General features: G+C 45.4%; 1 protein-coding gene across 5 annotated transcripts; it reads right to left on the bottom strand.

Annotated features, from left to right (window-relative positions):
• Window positions 1-598: 598 nt before the first annotated feature.
• zgc:153867 (uncharacterized protein LOC337226 homolog) lies at window positions 599-13,050 on the bottom strand. 5 transcript variants are annotated; one of them, XM_061774805.1, is made up of 8 exons: window positions 12,914-12,987; window positions 12,530-12,557; window positions 12,281-12,308; window positions 9,569-9,712; window positions 9,300-9,473; window positions 2,385-2,462; window positions 2,066-2,100; window positions 599-1,144 (listed from the first exon to the last, which is right to left on the bottom strand). In XM_061774805.1, the coding sequence occupies exons 4-7, from the start codon at window positions 9,666-9,668 to the stop codon at window positions 2,072-2,074; spliced, it is 381 nt and encodes a 126-aa protein (XP_061630789.1). In that variant the 5' UTR covers window positions 9,669-9,712; window positions 12,281-12,308; window positions 12,530-12,557; window positions 12,914-12,987; the 3' UTR covers window positions 599-1,144; window positions 2,066-2,071. The 5 variants fall into 5 exon arrangements, with proteins under 5 accessions (XP_061630789.1, XP_061630773.1, XP_061630781.1 ...); XM_061774789.1 differs by lacking the exon at window positions 12,281-12,308 and having other exon boundaries at window positions 2,041-2,100; window positions 12,914-13,050; XM_061774797.1 differs by lacking the exon at window positions 12,281-12,308 and having other exon boundaries at window positions 2,053-2,100; window positions 12,914-13,050.
• Window positions 13,051-14,141: the final 1,091 nt, after the last annotated feature.

The raw sequence follows: 14,141 nt of genomic DNA, 5'->3' as shown, positions 1-14,141 counted from the left end.
GACCGGGCGCGGGCGCGCACGAACACACGCGCCAAGTAATTAGCGGCCAACCTACAACACGTCACACGCACACACGCGCGCGCGCAGTGCGAGAGCTGCTCGCTGTATGCGAGGAAATAATTGCAGCTGCTTGTGCACGAAAAGGTCACTAAGGCAGCAAACTGTTCCCCCCCCCCCCCTCTTTTTTTTTACTGCTATATCATTTTCATAATGCCACCACACTTGAAGACAACCCTCATTTTGTCAATCGTTATTGATTAGTGACGTACGTTCCGACTCAAGTTATGCAGCATGGTCAAGCAACTAATACTATTTGAAAAAAATGTTTCTCATTAACAAAAAAAAAAAAAAACAAAAAAAGAAAAGAAAAACACTATCGTAGTGAGTCACACATTTCGCTTTAAAAAAATAAAAAATAAAAAAATAGAGTTCTTGCCATTATTCGCTGCCAACGTAATATATGCCTAAAACTTGAAAGGTGACCACCATAACGTACTTTATGCACAATAGCAACACTGCCCTCTTGTGTCAAGAGGACCACAATTACAGACGTGCTTTGTATTTGAATTTGTTGAAACAAATGCAGTCATAAACAAAATAGTATTTGAGGAGACTTTTATTCAAATGCAAAAAAGGGGCAATTTTAAAAGCATTGGAAACATTTGGAAAGTTTTCCCGCTTTGGATATTGCTTTTATATGATTTATTATACTGGTTTACTGCAATGTCAAACCAAGCCAGTGTTCTTGAGCCAAAGTCTTTGCCAATATTACAGTAGATCAAACCATTACCGTGTATGAGTGCATGTATAAATATTAAATCCCCATCCAAAAATGACAGACTGTTAGCAACATGTATTACAATATACAGTCACTGGTGAAAATTCTCAGGTGATGCATCTTGGAATGTGTCAAAGCAAGCTTTCAGACTTAAATGAATGCATTCACAATGGTCATGTACAGTATGCTATTAGACTGTGCATCATCTTTAGACAAATCAAATCCATGGAAAAGAGCTTGCGGGGATGTAGTAAGCCAACTGCAAAAAGAGATGTGACACAGTAAAAGACTAAACCAAAAAAAAAAAAAGAAAAAAAAAAAGTGATTCGTTTTCTCTTCAGCCGTTCATGACCATCCTGACCAGCTCTGCGAGGAGAGATGAGAGAAAATATGTCAGAAGTGCATGTGGAGGTGCTTCCCCATACTGAGTCCACAACAAAAAGGAAGGAGGGTTCAAGAGGATACTGAAGGACAGAAGAAGGTGAAGTAATCGTCTATCTCCTATTCAGCCAAAGCATTTGGCCGTGTCTACGATCCAACAAGAACTGGTTAGAGAAGCCATCTGCGCTGAGTGCTTTCCTCCAGCCGAGATGCAGAGAGAAGGGAGAAAAGATCAAGGGAGCGGCCAGCTACAAATTCAGCTTTTATCAGCACAGAAGAGAAAACAATTAGCGCAAGTGCAACTCTTCGCAGTTGTCTGGTTAGTAGAAAAGGGGGTACTGGTCCATTCTCCCAAATACATACTCCAAAAGCTGACACATATAGGGGACAGCTAACTGTCTACTTGAGTGTTTCTGTGAAAAGAGCAACACCTACAGTATAAAACACCAACAGAGAAGAAAAGCTGTTTAAGCGCGCCGCTGACATGCAAATAAGGAGTTGCCGTGTGATCTCCACAGCCACCAGGTGCGATGAGCTGAAAGTGGGCAACAGGCTTTCCCTAAATGACACAGGCCACGTCCCTGTGTGTCCACCACACCCCCTCAGGAACCTGAAGGGGGGCCCGGACACATGCAGGCGGGCATGCTGCAGCCAACGGCCAAGGCAGACGGCTGCAGGAGGTAACAGAACAATAGGCGGGTCAAAACCTCAGAACTAACTTAGAGAGGGACCACAAGGCTTTGCCCAGACACCAACAGGTTCAATCTGCTTGGAACCTACATGTTCTTTCACCATCAACACACTTAATTGTTAGGGGGCCTATTGTGAGTGGATTATTATTATTAAAAAAGCTAGGAAGAATGAAAGCCTGGTCGTGCCACCTCATAGTATACCCAATGCCCGTACCGGCCCTCAGCCTGACATGATGTGGCGCACAAACGCTGTGGAGGAAGAACAGTTACACACTTTGAGTGGTCCACATTATACAAGGCCCTACAAAAGTCTCCACGTATTTCAGGACATGTTACACATCACACCCGCCTGAACGAAAACATTTACAATGTTGTCAACAACCTAGGCAATTTCAAAAGATCCAATGTGTCAACCCAAGACTTAATGCAGAGGATTTCATTAGAGTATATACTGCAATATGGGCTAGGATTGCTACCATGTGACACATTTATTGTACTCTCTTCTTCAAATGGCTTTCACTTCCCAATCTCACCTTCATAATTGATGCAGCCGTTTGCGTCTTCGTGTCCTGCCAGGAGAGTCTCCACTTCTTCCTCTGTCATTTTCTCACCTGAAAGGCAATCGAAAAGTATTTCACTAACAACTTAAAGCTACAGGGGAATTTCCTTTCATGTACTTGTGATAAATCATAAGACATAAATTGATGTCAATTTATGCAGACATTTTTAAAATTATTTTTCTTTTTAAATACTGTGATGCCTTGAGATACGAGTGACCAGACTTAAGAGTTGTGCGAGATATGAGCTGTGGTTCGGCCGATTTTTGCTTTGATTTGAAATGAAAAAAAAAATTGAGATACAAGTGCTGTATGGTGGCAATGAACTCAACTCACTTTACAACAAGCAACAGTTTGTAAAATGGTGAACAATTCTTCAAAAAGGAGGCTTTGAGCTGCTAATTGTCACTCCCAAACTAAAAGAATTACACAATGTGGTTTAGCTTAATACTGACAAAGCGAAATGCCACAGAGGAGCTAATGAATAGCATCCATGTCGCTGTGCTACGACCAGAGGTGGGTAGTAACACACTACATTTGCTCAGTTACATTTACTCGAGTAACATTTTGGATAAATTGTGCTTGTCAGAGTACTTTGAATGCACCGTACATTTTACTTCAGTATTTATGTTAAGAATCAATACTTTTCATCCATTATAATGAGCAACATGCCGCTCGCTACATTTATTTACCTATTATTGCGTGCACGATCTATTTTTTGACTTCATCTCCCGCAGAGGGTGCCGTTGCGCCAATCCAATGTGAAAAACTAGTGTAATTTGACTTCAATTTACCAGTCAGACGGCACAAGGCAGTCACGTGATTGCACACAAAGCCTTTGCGAGCCAATCATAATGACTCATTTTGGGGGAAAACAAACAAACAGCCAGGTGTTTACAGTGGGTATGGAAAGTATAAATTTTTCATTCTTTCTTATATTACAGCCATTTGCTAAAATCATTTAAGTTCATTTTTCCCCCCTAAATGTAAACAAAGCACCCCATATTGACAGAAAAAACAGAACTGGTGAATTTTTTGCAGATTTATTAAAAAAGAAAAACTGAACTATCACACAGTCATAAGTATGCAGACCCTTTGCTCAGTATTTAGTCGAAGCACCCTTTTGAGCTAATAGAGCCATGAGTCTTTTTGGGAATGATTCACACCTGGATTTGGGGATCGTCTGCCATTCCTCCTTGCAGATCCTCTCCAGTTCTTTCAGGTTGGATGGTGAACGTTGGTGTACAGCCATTTTCAGGTCTCTCCAGAGATGCTCAATTGGGTTTAAGTCAGGGCTCCGGCTGGGCCATTCAAGAACACTCACAGAGTTGTTCTGAAGCCACGCCGTCGTTATTTTAACTATGTGGTTAGGGTCATTGTCTTGTTGGAAGATGAACCTTCAGCCCAGTCTGAGTATTCTGGAGAAGGTTTTCATCCACCCCTCCTTGAGCCGTCACCTTGTCGTGGTGGAGGGGTTTGTGTGTCCCAGTGATCCTAGGAGCTAAGTTGTCTGGGGCTTTATGCCCCTGGCAGGGTCACCCATGACAAACAGGTCCTAGGTGAGGGACCAGACAAAGCACAGCTCAAAGACCCCTAATGATGACGACAAACAATGGACTTCGTTTTCCCTTGCCCGGACGCGGGCCACCGGGGCCCCCCACTGGAGCCAGGCCTGGTGGTGGGGCTCGAAGGCGAGCGCCTGGTGGCCGGGCCTGCACCCATGGGGCCCGGCCGGGCACAGCCCGAAAGGGTAACGTGGGTCCCCCTTCCCATGGGCTCACCACCTGTGGGAGGGGCCATAGGGGTCAGGTGCAGTGTGAGCTGGGCGGTGGCCGAAGGCGGGGACCTTGGCGATCCGATCCCCGGCTACAGAAGCTGGCTCTAGGGACGTGGAATGTCACCGCTCTGGCAGGGAAGGAGCCCGAGCTGGTGTGTGAGGTCGAGAAGTTCCGACTCGATATAGTCGGACTCGCCTCCACACACACCTTGGGCTCTGGTACCAGTCCTCTCGAGAGGGGTTGGACTCTCTTCCACTCTGGAGTTGCCCATGGGGAGAGGCGCCGAGCAGGTGTGGGTATACTTATTGCCCCCCGGCTCGGCGCCTGTACGTTGGGGTTCACCCCGGTGGACGAGAGGGTAGCCTCCCTCCGCCTTCGGGTGGGGGGACGGGTCCTGACTGTTGTTTGTGCCTATGCACCAAACAGCAGTTCAGAGTACCCACCCTTTTTGGAGTCCTTGGAGGGGGTGCTGGAGAGCGCTCCCGCTGGGGACTCCATTGTTCTGTTGGGGGACTTCAATGCTCACGTGGGCAATGACAGTGAGACCTGGAAGGGCGCGATTGGGAGGAACGGCCCCCCCGATCAGAACCCGAGCGGTGTTCTGTTATTGGACTTCTGTGCTCGTCACAGATTGTCCATAACGAACACCATGTTCAAGCATAAGGGTGTCCACACGTCCACTTGGCACCAGGACACCCTAGGTCGCAGTTCGATGATCGACTTTGTGGTCGTGTCATCGGACTTGCGGCCGCATGTCTTGGACACTCGGGTGAAGAGAGGGGCGGAGCTGTCAACTGATCACCACCTGGTGGTGAGTTGGCTCCGATGGTGGGGAAGATGCCGGTCCGACGTGGCAGGCCCAAACGTATTGTGAGGGTCTGCTGGGAATGTCTGGCAGAATCCCCTGTCAGAAGGAGTTTCAACTCCCACCTCCGACAGAACTTTGCTCATGTTCCGGGGGAGGCGGGGGACATCGAGTCCGAGTGGACCATGTTCCGCGCCTCCATTGCTGAGGCGGCCGACCGGAGCTGTGGCCGTAAGGTGGTCGGTGCCTGTCGTGGCGGCAATCCCCGAACCCGTTGGTGGACACCAACGGTGAGGGATGCCGTCAAACTGAAGAAGGAGTCCTATCGGGCCTTTTTGGCCTGTGGGACTCCTGAGGCAGCTGATGGGTACCGGCTGGCCAAGCGGAATGCAGCTCTGGTGGTCGCTGAAGCAAAAACCCGGGCATGGGAGGAGTTCGGTGAGGCCATGGAGAAAGACTTCCGGACGGCTTCGAGGAAATTCTGGTCCACCATCCGACGTCTCAGGAGAGGAAAGCAGTGCACCACCAACACTGTGTATAGTGGGGATGGGGCGCTGCTGACCTCGACTCGGGACGTTGTGAGTCGGTGGGGAGAATACTTCGAAGACCTCCTCAATTCCACCGACACGCCTTCCCATGGGGAAGCAGAGTGTGGGTTCTCTGAGGCGGGCTCTCCTATCTCTGGGTTTGAGGTCACCGAGGTAGTTAAAAAGCTCCTCGGTGGCAGGGCCCCGGGGGTGGATGAGATTCGCCCGGAGTTCCTAAAGGCTCTGGATGTTGTGGGGCTGTCCTGGTTGACACGCCTCTGCAACATCGCGTGGACATCAGGGACAGTGCCTCTGGATTGGCAGACTGGGGTGGTGGTCCCCCTTTTTAAGAAGGGGGACCGGAGGGTGTGTTCCAACTACAGGGGGATCACACTGCTCAGCCTCCCTGGTAAGGTCTATTCAGGGGTGCTGGAGAGGAGGGTCCGTCGGGAAGTCGAATCTCAGATTCAGGAGGAGCAGTGTGGTTTTCATCCTGGCCGTGGAACAGTGGACCAGCTCTACACCCTCGGCAGGGTCCTCGAGGGTGCATGGGAGTTCGCCCAACCAGTCTACATGTGTTTTGTGGACTTGGAGAAGGCGTTCGACCGTGTCCCTCGGGGAGTCCTGTGGAGAGTGCTTCGGGAGTATGGGGTACCGAACCCCCTGATACAGGCTGTTCGGTCCCTGTACGACCGGAGTCAGAGTTTGGTCCGCATATCCGGCAGTAAGTCGGACTCGTTCCCGGTGAGGGTTGGACTCCGCCAAGGCTGCCCTTTGTCGCCGATTCTGTTCATAACTTTTATGGACAGAATTTCTAGGCGCAGCCGAGGCGTAGAGGGGGTCCGGTTTGGTGGCCTCAGTATTGCATCTCTGCTTTTTGCAGATGATGTGGTTCTGTTGGCTTCATCAAGCCGTGACCTCCAACTCTCATTGGAGCAGTTCGCAGCAGAGTGTGAAGCGGCTGGGATGAGAATCAGCACCTCCAAATCTGAGACCATGGTCCTCAGTCGGGAAAGGGTGGCATGCCATCTCCAGGTCGGGGATGAGATCCTGCCCCAAGTGGAGGAATTCAAGTATCTTGGGGTCTTGTTCACGAGTGAGGGAAGAATGGAACGGGAGATCGACAGGCGGATCGGTGCAGCGTCTGCAGTGATGCGGACTTTGTATCGGTCCGTTGTGGTAAAGAAAGAGCTAAGCCGAAAGGCGAAGCTCTCAATTTACCGGTCGATCTTCGTTCCTACCCTCACCTATGGTCATGAGCTGTGGGTCGTGACCGAAAGAACAAGATCCCGGATACAAGCGGCCGAAATGAGTTTCCTCCGCAGGGTGTCCGGGCTCTCCCTTAGAGATAGGGTGAGAAGCTCGGTCATCCGGGAGGATCTCAGAGTAGAGCCGCTGCTCCTCCGCATTGAGAGGAGCCAGATGAGGTGGCTGGGGCATCTGATTCGGATGCCTCCCGGACGCCTCCCTGGTGAGGTGTTCCGGGCATGTCCCACCGGGAGGAGACCCCGGGGACGACCCAGGACACGCTGGAGAGACTACATCCTTCGGCTGGCCTGGGAACGCCTCGAGATCCCCCCGGAAGAGCTGGATGAAGTGGCTGGGGAGAGGGAAGTCTGGGCGTCCCTGCTGAAGCTACTGCCCCCGCGACCCGACCCGGATAAGCGGTAGAGAATGGATGGATGGATGGATGGATGGTTTTCATCCAGGATATCCCTGTACTTGGCCGCATTCGTCTTTCTTTCGATGGGAACCAGTCGTCCTGTCCCTGCAGCTGAAAAACACCCCCACAGCATGATGCTGCCACCACCATGCTTCACTGTTGGGACTGTATTGGACAGGCGACAAGCAATGCCTGGTTTTTGCCACACATATTCTCCACACTTAGAATTAAGGCCAAAATGTTCTATCTTGGTCTCATCTGACCAGAGAATCTTATTTCTCACCATCTTGGGAGTTCTTCAGGTGTTTTTTTTTTTTGTTTTTTTTAGCAAACTCCATGCAGGTTTTCATGCGTCTTGCACTGAGGAGAGGCATCCGTCGGACCACTCTGCCATAAAGCCCTGACTGGTGGAGGGCTGCAGTGATGGTTGACTTTCTAGAACTTTCTCCCATCTCCATCGCTGGAGCTCAGCCACAGTGATCTTTGGGTTCTTCTTTACTTCTCTCACCAAGGCTCTTAGCCCCCGATTGCTCAGTTTGGCCAGAGGGACAGCTCTAGGAAGGGTTCTGGTCGTCCCAAACGTCTTCCATTTAAGGATTATCAGAATCAGAATCATCTTTATTTTGCCAAGTATTTCCAAAAAAAAAACCAAGGAATTTTTTCTCTAGTAGTCGGAGCTGCTCTAGTACGACAACAGACAGTCAATTGACAGACAAAAACAGTCCCTGACCAATAAAAGGTTGCTAGTAATCTGATAATTATTATTATTTTTTGACAATTGTGGAAAAAGATGCAGAGTCCTCTAGCAATTGGAGCAGTTTGAATGACTAATATAGCAATAGTCCAGTGCAATGACCATTGTGCAAAGGGCGCAGAGACTTCAAGTAATGCACGGAGTTTAAAGTGACTAGTAGTGCGATAATCTGGGACAATGTCAATTGTGCAAATGTTGCAGATACTCCTCAATCAGAGTGCAATTGGTGCAGATGCTACTCTGGCATGAGTACCCAGTATTGGTCAACAATACAGTGAGTGCACGGGTAATGTATATTTGGGCCGACAGAAATGTGACAACAAATTCAAGACAAAAAATTGGCAGAATTTTGCAATGGAATAATTTAGCTGTTTAAGAAAGAAGGAAGAAGCTGTTGGAATGTCTGCTTATGGAGGCCACTGTCCTCCTAGGAACCTTAAGTGCAGCAGAATTTTTTTTGTGACCTTGGCCAGATCTGTGCCTTGCCACAATTCTGTCTCTGAGCTCTTCAAGCAGTTTATTTGCCATCATGATTCTCATTTGCTCTGACATGCACTGTGAGCTGTAAGGTCTTATATAGACAGGTGTGTGGCTTTCCTTATCAAGTCCAAACAGTATAATCAAACAACTGGACTCCAATGAAGGTGTAGAACCATCTCAAGGATGATGGACAGCACCCGAGTATATGAGTGTCGCAGCAGAGGGTCTGAATACTTATGACTGTGTGATATTTCAGTTTTTCTTTTTTAATAAATTTGCAAAAATTTCAACAATTCTGTTTTTTTCTGTGAATATGGGGTGCTGTGTGTACATTGAGGGGGGGGAAATACTTGCATGATTTTAGCAAATGGCTGCAATATAACAAAGTGAAAAATTTAAGGGGGTCTGAATACTTTCCGTACCCACTGTATGTCTGACCCCAGTTGGCCAAGGCGAGCACATTGAAAGGAGCAGCACAATGCCCATCAAAGTGAAGCAAAACAAATGTGGCAAAAAAACAAATTCTTTACATTCTATTATGTCACTACTATATGTTTTTATAAAGTACAGCATTATAAAGTGCCATTTTTCTTAATAAAAAACATTAAAAAAATGTGTGCTGTTTTTGGGAGGCTGGAATGGATTCATGGCATTTACAATAATTTCAATGGTGAAAGATAATTTGAGATGTGCGTTTTGAGTTACGAGCGTGGTTACGGAATGAATCCAACTCATAACGCAAGGCACCGCTGTACATACAGGTAGTTAGGTATACAATACATGAATTATGTTACGCATAGTAATTCCATCCAATAAACTGCCTAATTCTGTTCCGACAGCTGCAGCATACGCATCTATGCAAGGCTAACAAACCCACGCCTTACCTAGTGTGGTGAGGACATGACGCAGCTCTGCGCCCATTACTGTGCCATTGCCTTCCTTGTCAAAGACGCGAAGTCCCTCCACAAAGTCTTCCATGGAGCCCTGATCTTTATTTTTAGTAATGGTCTGAAGCATGGGCAAGAACCTCTCAAAGTCCAGCATCTTGGTGTTCATCTCTGACAACACAACGAGAATGCATTATATTGAGAAAGTCTACTACAAGGTGGAAATCCCTCACTTTACATTAAAATCCACAGACTGCAAGCCTCACCCTCAGCTTTGGGGTTGCCCAGGACCTTGAGGACATCAGCAGTGACAGGGTTCTGTCCCAGGGAGCGCATGACATCCCCACACTGGTTGTAACAGATCATCCCCTCTCCTGTTCTGTCGAACAGCAGGAACGCCTCCTTGAACTCTAAAATAAAACACGGAACACATTAAAGAATGGAAGCAATTCAAATAAAAAGCTGGACATGCACGGGTTGGAAGAGATGGTAGGTCCAAAAAGGATGACAAAAGAATGATAGATGAAAACTAGACTGTAATGAGACTGCCGAAACACAGAGCAATAAAGCAGACGTATTTCGGCATTTAATATTTGCATCTAAAATGACCTGATAGTGCACAAGAAAAAAAAACAAAAACCACACAACGCAACATCAAGCTCAGGTTATGCTTAAAGGTTCTCTCAACTACAAAGACACTTTCCAATACTTCAATCAGCTCTTTTGTATGAGACAACCTGTTAAAACAGCTCCACAAGGCAAAGAAACACTTCCACTTGTGGCGGCAAAGAAATGCCACATTTCACATTTGTCTTGTCAGTGTGTGATGATGCAACTGTTATGTTGCAGCACTAACAAAAAGTCAATGTATTAACACACACATACCTGGTTCTGAACTTAATTTTCCCTTGAAGGATTAAAACTAGTTGAATAATTTAAAAAACAGTATCAAAGTGCAAAGACAAACAAGAAACGAGAAGGTATTCAGTTAAGCGATAGCTTGCGGATAGTAATGCATGGCCTTTATACAGACTGTGGAAGTCTACATGGACAAAATTGCTGGTATTCATCTGTTAATACAAGGTAAAACACACAATGGTACCACAGATGTTCAATAGGATTTAGATCAGGGCTCACAGAAAGCCACTTGAGAATATTTAAATGTTTTTCTCTTCCTGGGTGTTTGTAGTTGTGTGTTTTGAGTCGTTATCCTTTTGGAATACCCATGATCTTCGACTGAGAGCAAGCTTTCTGACACTTGATAGTCTTCTGATATGGGTTATTGCACAGATTCAAAATTCCCTGTGCCAGATGTTGCAAGCAGCCCCAGAAGATCACAGAGCCTCTTCCATGTTTCGCAGTAGGGTCAGTGTTCTTTTCTAGGTGTGCTTCATTTTTAAAGGTTCCCGTTTTGTCGCATCTGTCCAAAGGACATTCTCACAGAAGCTTTGTAACTTGTCAATATATATTGTGGCAAAGTCCAGTCTGTCTTTTCTTGCGATTTACTTTCATCAGTGGTGCCCTCCTTGGTTAGCTCCCATGAAGTCCATTTTGGCTCAAACAATGATGGATGCTGCGATCTGACACTCATGTACCTTGACCCTGGAGTTTACCTTTAATTTCTTTGCAGGTAGTTCTAGGCTCTTTGGTTACCACTCATAATCAGCCTCTTCAATTTGTCATCCAATACCAGAGGTGAGACCAAAACCTATAAATAATCTGTGCAACTGTAGTCACAGGAACAGGCAGCTGTTTGGAGATGCTCATCTAGACTTGACCTTTAACATGCCTGCCTATAATTTTCTTTCTAGTCTCCTGAGACAACTCAAGCCTTTGCTTTCTGTGGTTCATGTTCTGTGTGGTACACACCATGTCAGCATAAAGCTGTGACTACCTGTCACTCTCTAAATAGCCACACTGACAAATTAAAGATTGAACAAGTTTGATACGAATTAGAAGACACCTTAGTTTAACATGTCCCTATGGTGAAATAATTTTGAATATTTTCCAAGGATACCATCATTTTAGTCCAGGCCTGTGACTGATCTTAGATAATTCTAGAGGCAACATTGTATATTTGCTCTTCTTATCTGTTCACTTGACATGAATACAATGGTTGCAAAGAAGATTCATTTAATCAGTAGAATACACTGCTTCGGTGACATGCTTTACTTGACTGGGGTGGACTCAGCAAGACCTCTGGCAGAGTTGTTTGTCATCAATAATTTAGAGTGTTGTTTAAGTAATATGAAGCACAGGTGCAAATGTATTGAGTGTTGGTTTAGCCAGTAATCAGACAATCTGCATAACTAAATTTTGCTATTATATTCCAGTTTATCTGGAAAAATAAGCACATGAAAGATTTAGCAAAAGGATTAATAATACAGTGCAGGATGTCAAATACTAAGTGATCAGACATGCATGGAGGTCAGGCCCAGCAAGAACCAAGCCCAAGTCAGTCAGGCAGTGTTGTGAGTTTTTTTTCCCTGTTCAAAGGAATGCGCCTCTTCCCTTCTGGCATGAGACAACTTTTCCCCAGCACCATATTTGGTAATGTAGGAGTGGAGGAAAGGAGGAGGAGACTGCAAGAAGGAACAAGGCCTATTATGTCAATGGTGATTAAACATACAGTGCATCACTGTGTGCAGCACCAAAAAAGGGGAAGCTTTTGAGAATGACTGTCTTGGAATTGATGAGCTAAAGTTTATGGTAACCTGACACAAACCAGGAATGCTAAAAGACTCAGCACGATGACTATGTTTGGCATTACAGGCACTGCAGATGCACAACTAACCACATTACATAGCTTGCAAATTTACTAATGTTATACGGAACGATTTGGACGTAGCAAACACCGCAAAGCATCTCATTCACATCAACAACAAATCCTCCATACTTTAACATGCAAACCAAACCCTACACAAGCCCAAGTTAGCCAACACGTTTGTCCTAAAGCGGTCCCCCTTGCACCGACTTACCATGAATCTGTTCCTGGTTAAACTCAATCTGTGAAAAAAAAACAAGCAGTTGCAAGTGGAAAGGGATAAAACAGTGTGAAGGAAATAAGAGTAGGAAATTAAAAGGAGCTACTACTGTGACAGGAGGAGGACAAAAAGCAGGGTGGATGAGTGACGAAAGGGGCAAAGTGCCATCTGAACCAAGCCACAATGACCGCATGCACAAAGAAGCGTGGAGTGAAAAAATAAATATAAATGCTGAGTACTCACCTTGGATTTGATCTTCCGAGAAGTCAGACTGTTAAGAGACATTTAACGAGATAAAAATGCTTTCTTGAACGACGCTAGCAATGTTAGCTCTGATTAACTACTGTTTTGATACATATTCATCCATTGATTCAGTTAGGCCTCTTTACTTAATTGGACAGTTAAAATATACGCTTCCTATGTGGTATATTTGTGATTGCTACTTTAATACAAATGCACACGTTAACACTAGCTTCCAAAAAGTTGCACTTCCGCTAGCAGTGCACAACGACATTTTGAATCGAAAACACTATCCCAAAAGCATTGCATCTATTGCTAAAAGACACCTGAATCAATAATAACGAAAATGGGGCTTTGTTATCGATGTCGAGTAGAAAGAAAACTCACCATGTCTGAGACGGCTGAGGTGTGTCCGAGATGTTAGCAGAGAAAAGAATGTGACACTAACTACTAGTCAGACTCGGGAGTGACGGCTCGATGGGCGGGGTGAGGATTATTTAAAAAAACAAAAAACCTTCAGCTCGACGTCGTGACGTCAATTGGTGACGTCAGTTTTTTTAATACACGTAATAGAATATAACTTTATTGACAAGCATAGAAATGAATACGACGCCTTATGGGAGCGTTCGCCGTGTCGTCACCAAATGGTTACGTGCTGTCTCGGTTGGCAGAAAGCCTATGGGAGTCAATAGACGACAACGACTTATAGGGTTATTCATGCTCATTTCCGTTCATTAATAAATGGTAGTGTCGTGTTGCGTTATGGGCTGTACATATAGATTGTTAACGCATGATTCTTAGAGCTTTTACGGCATCCAAAAGACACGTGAAGCTCTTTGAAAGCTTAAGTTGAAGCCATTATGTGACACGATTGGAACCATACTGAACGACCATGTTGGCTTTCGGCACTTTATATAGTAATGGTACGACACTTAACTTTATAACAAGTTGTTTTGCAATATAACATTACGATATTAGATGTTATATTGTTCATTTTAATGATATTGGGCACAAACAAACAAAAGATAAGTTTCAAATGACCTAATAACTTGCATCTTATTCGTAAATACTTGATGCCTCTGTTACCTTTATTGATATTTTACCTCTTAAGCAGGCCTACTACTGCATACAAATTACAAATGGATATGATCCTTATAATATGCAAATACACGTCACTATCTAAACATCTTCCAGTCAACAATTGAATGATTAACACTTCTATGCGTCAAGAGACTGTAGACTTTCACTAAATATTTTGGGTAGGCCAAAATTAAAAGTTTTCGATCAATAACATCCCCTCTGGTCAGTCCAGCGGACGGATTTGGGACACATTTGTTCGTAACTTCGTATTTAAGGCAAATCCTGGGTGCTGTTGTTGTACACAAGCTTTGCTGCATAGCTTTGCTTGGCATCAGCTGGCCCAGTTGCATACTGCGATAAAAAGCCATGAAAACGAGGTTTCTTAGCCAATATCATATGGAAGTCAATGCGACTTCTACCAACCAATGTTAAGGTGCATGCGCCAGAATTAAGCTACGATGACATTTCACGAATGCTCCCATTAGGAATCCTACGTGCGTTCCTGGGTTTCATAATTACGCAGATACAACACATC

Source organism: Phyllopteryx taeniolatus, chromosome 1 (genome assembly GCF_024500385.1).
Source record: "Phyllopteryx taeniolatus isolate TA_2022b chromosome 1, UOR_Ptae_1.2, whole genome shotgun sequence".
Taxonomy (NCBI): Eukaryota; Metazoa; Chordata; class Actinopteri; order Syngnathiformes; family Syngnathidae; genus Phyllopteryx; species Phyllopteryx taeniolatus.
This window is presented reverse-complemented; position numbering and strand designations above follow the sequence as displayed.

Excerpts from the sequence above, each read along its gene's own strand:
- zgc:153867 (XM_061774789.1), bottom strand. Across the intron at positions 9,474-9,568 it reads GGGCAACCCCAAAGCTGAGG|AGATGAACACCAAGATGCTG; the intron begins GTGAGGCTTGCA and ends TTGTGTTGTCAG. Across the intron at positions 2,463-9,299 it reads TCATGTCCTCACCACACTAG|GTGAGAAAATGACAGAGGAA; the intron begins GTAAGGCGTGGG and ends ATTGCCTTTCAG.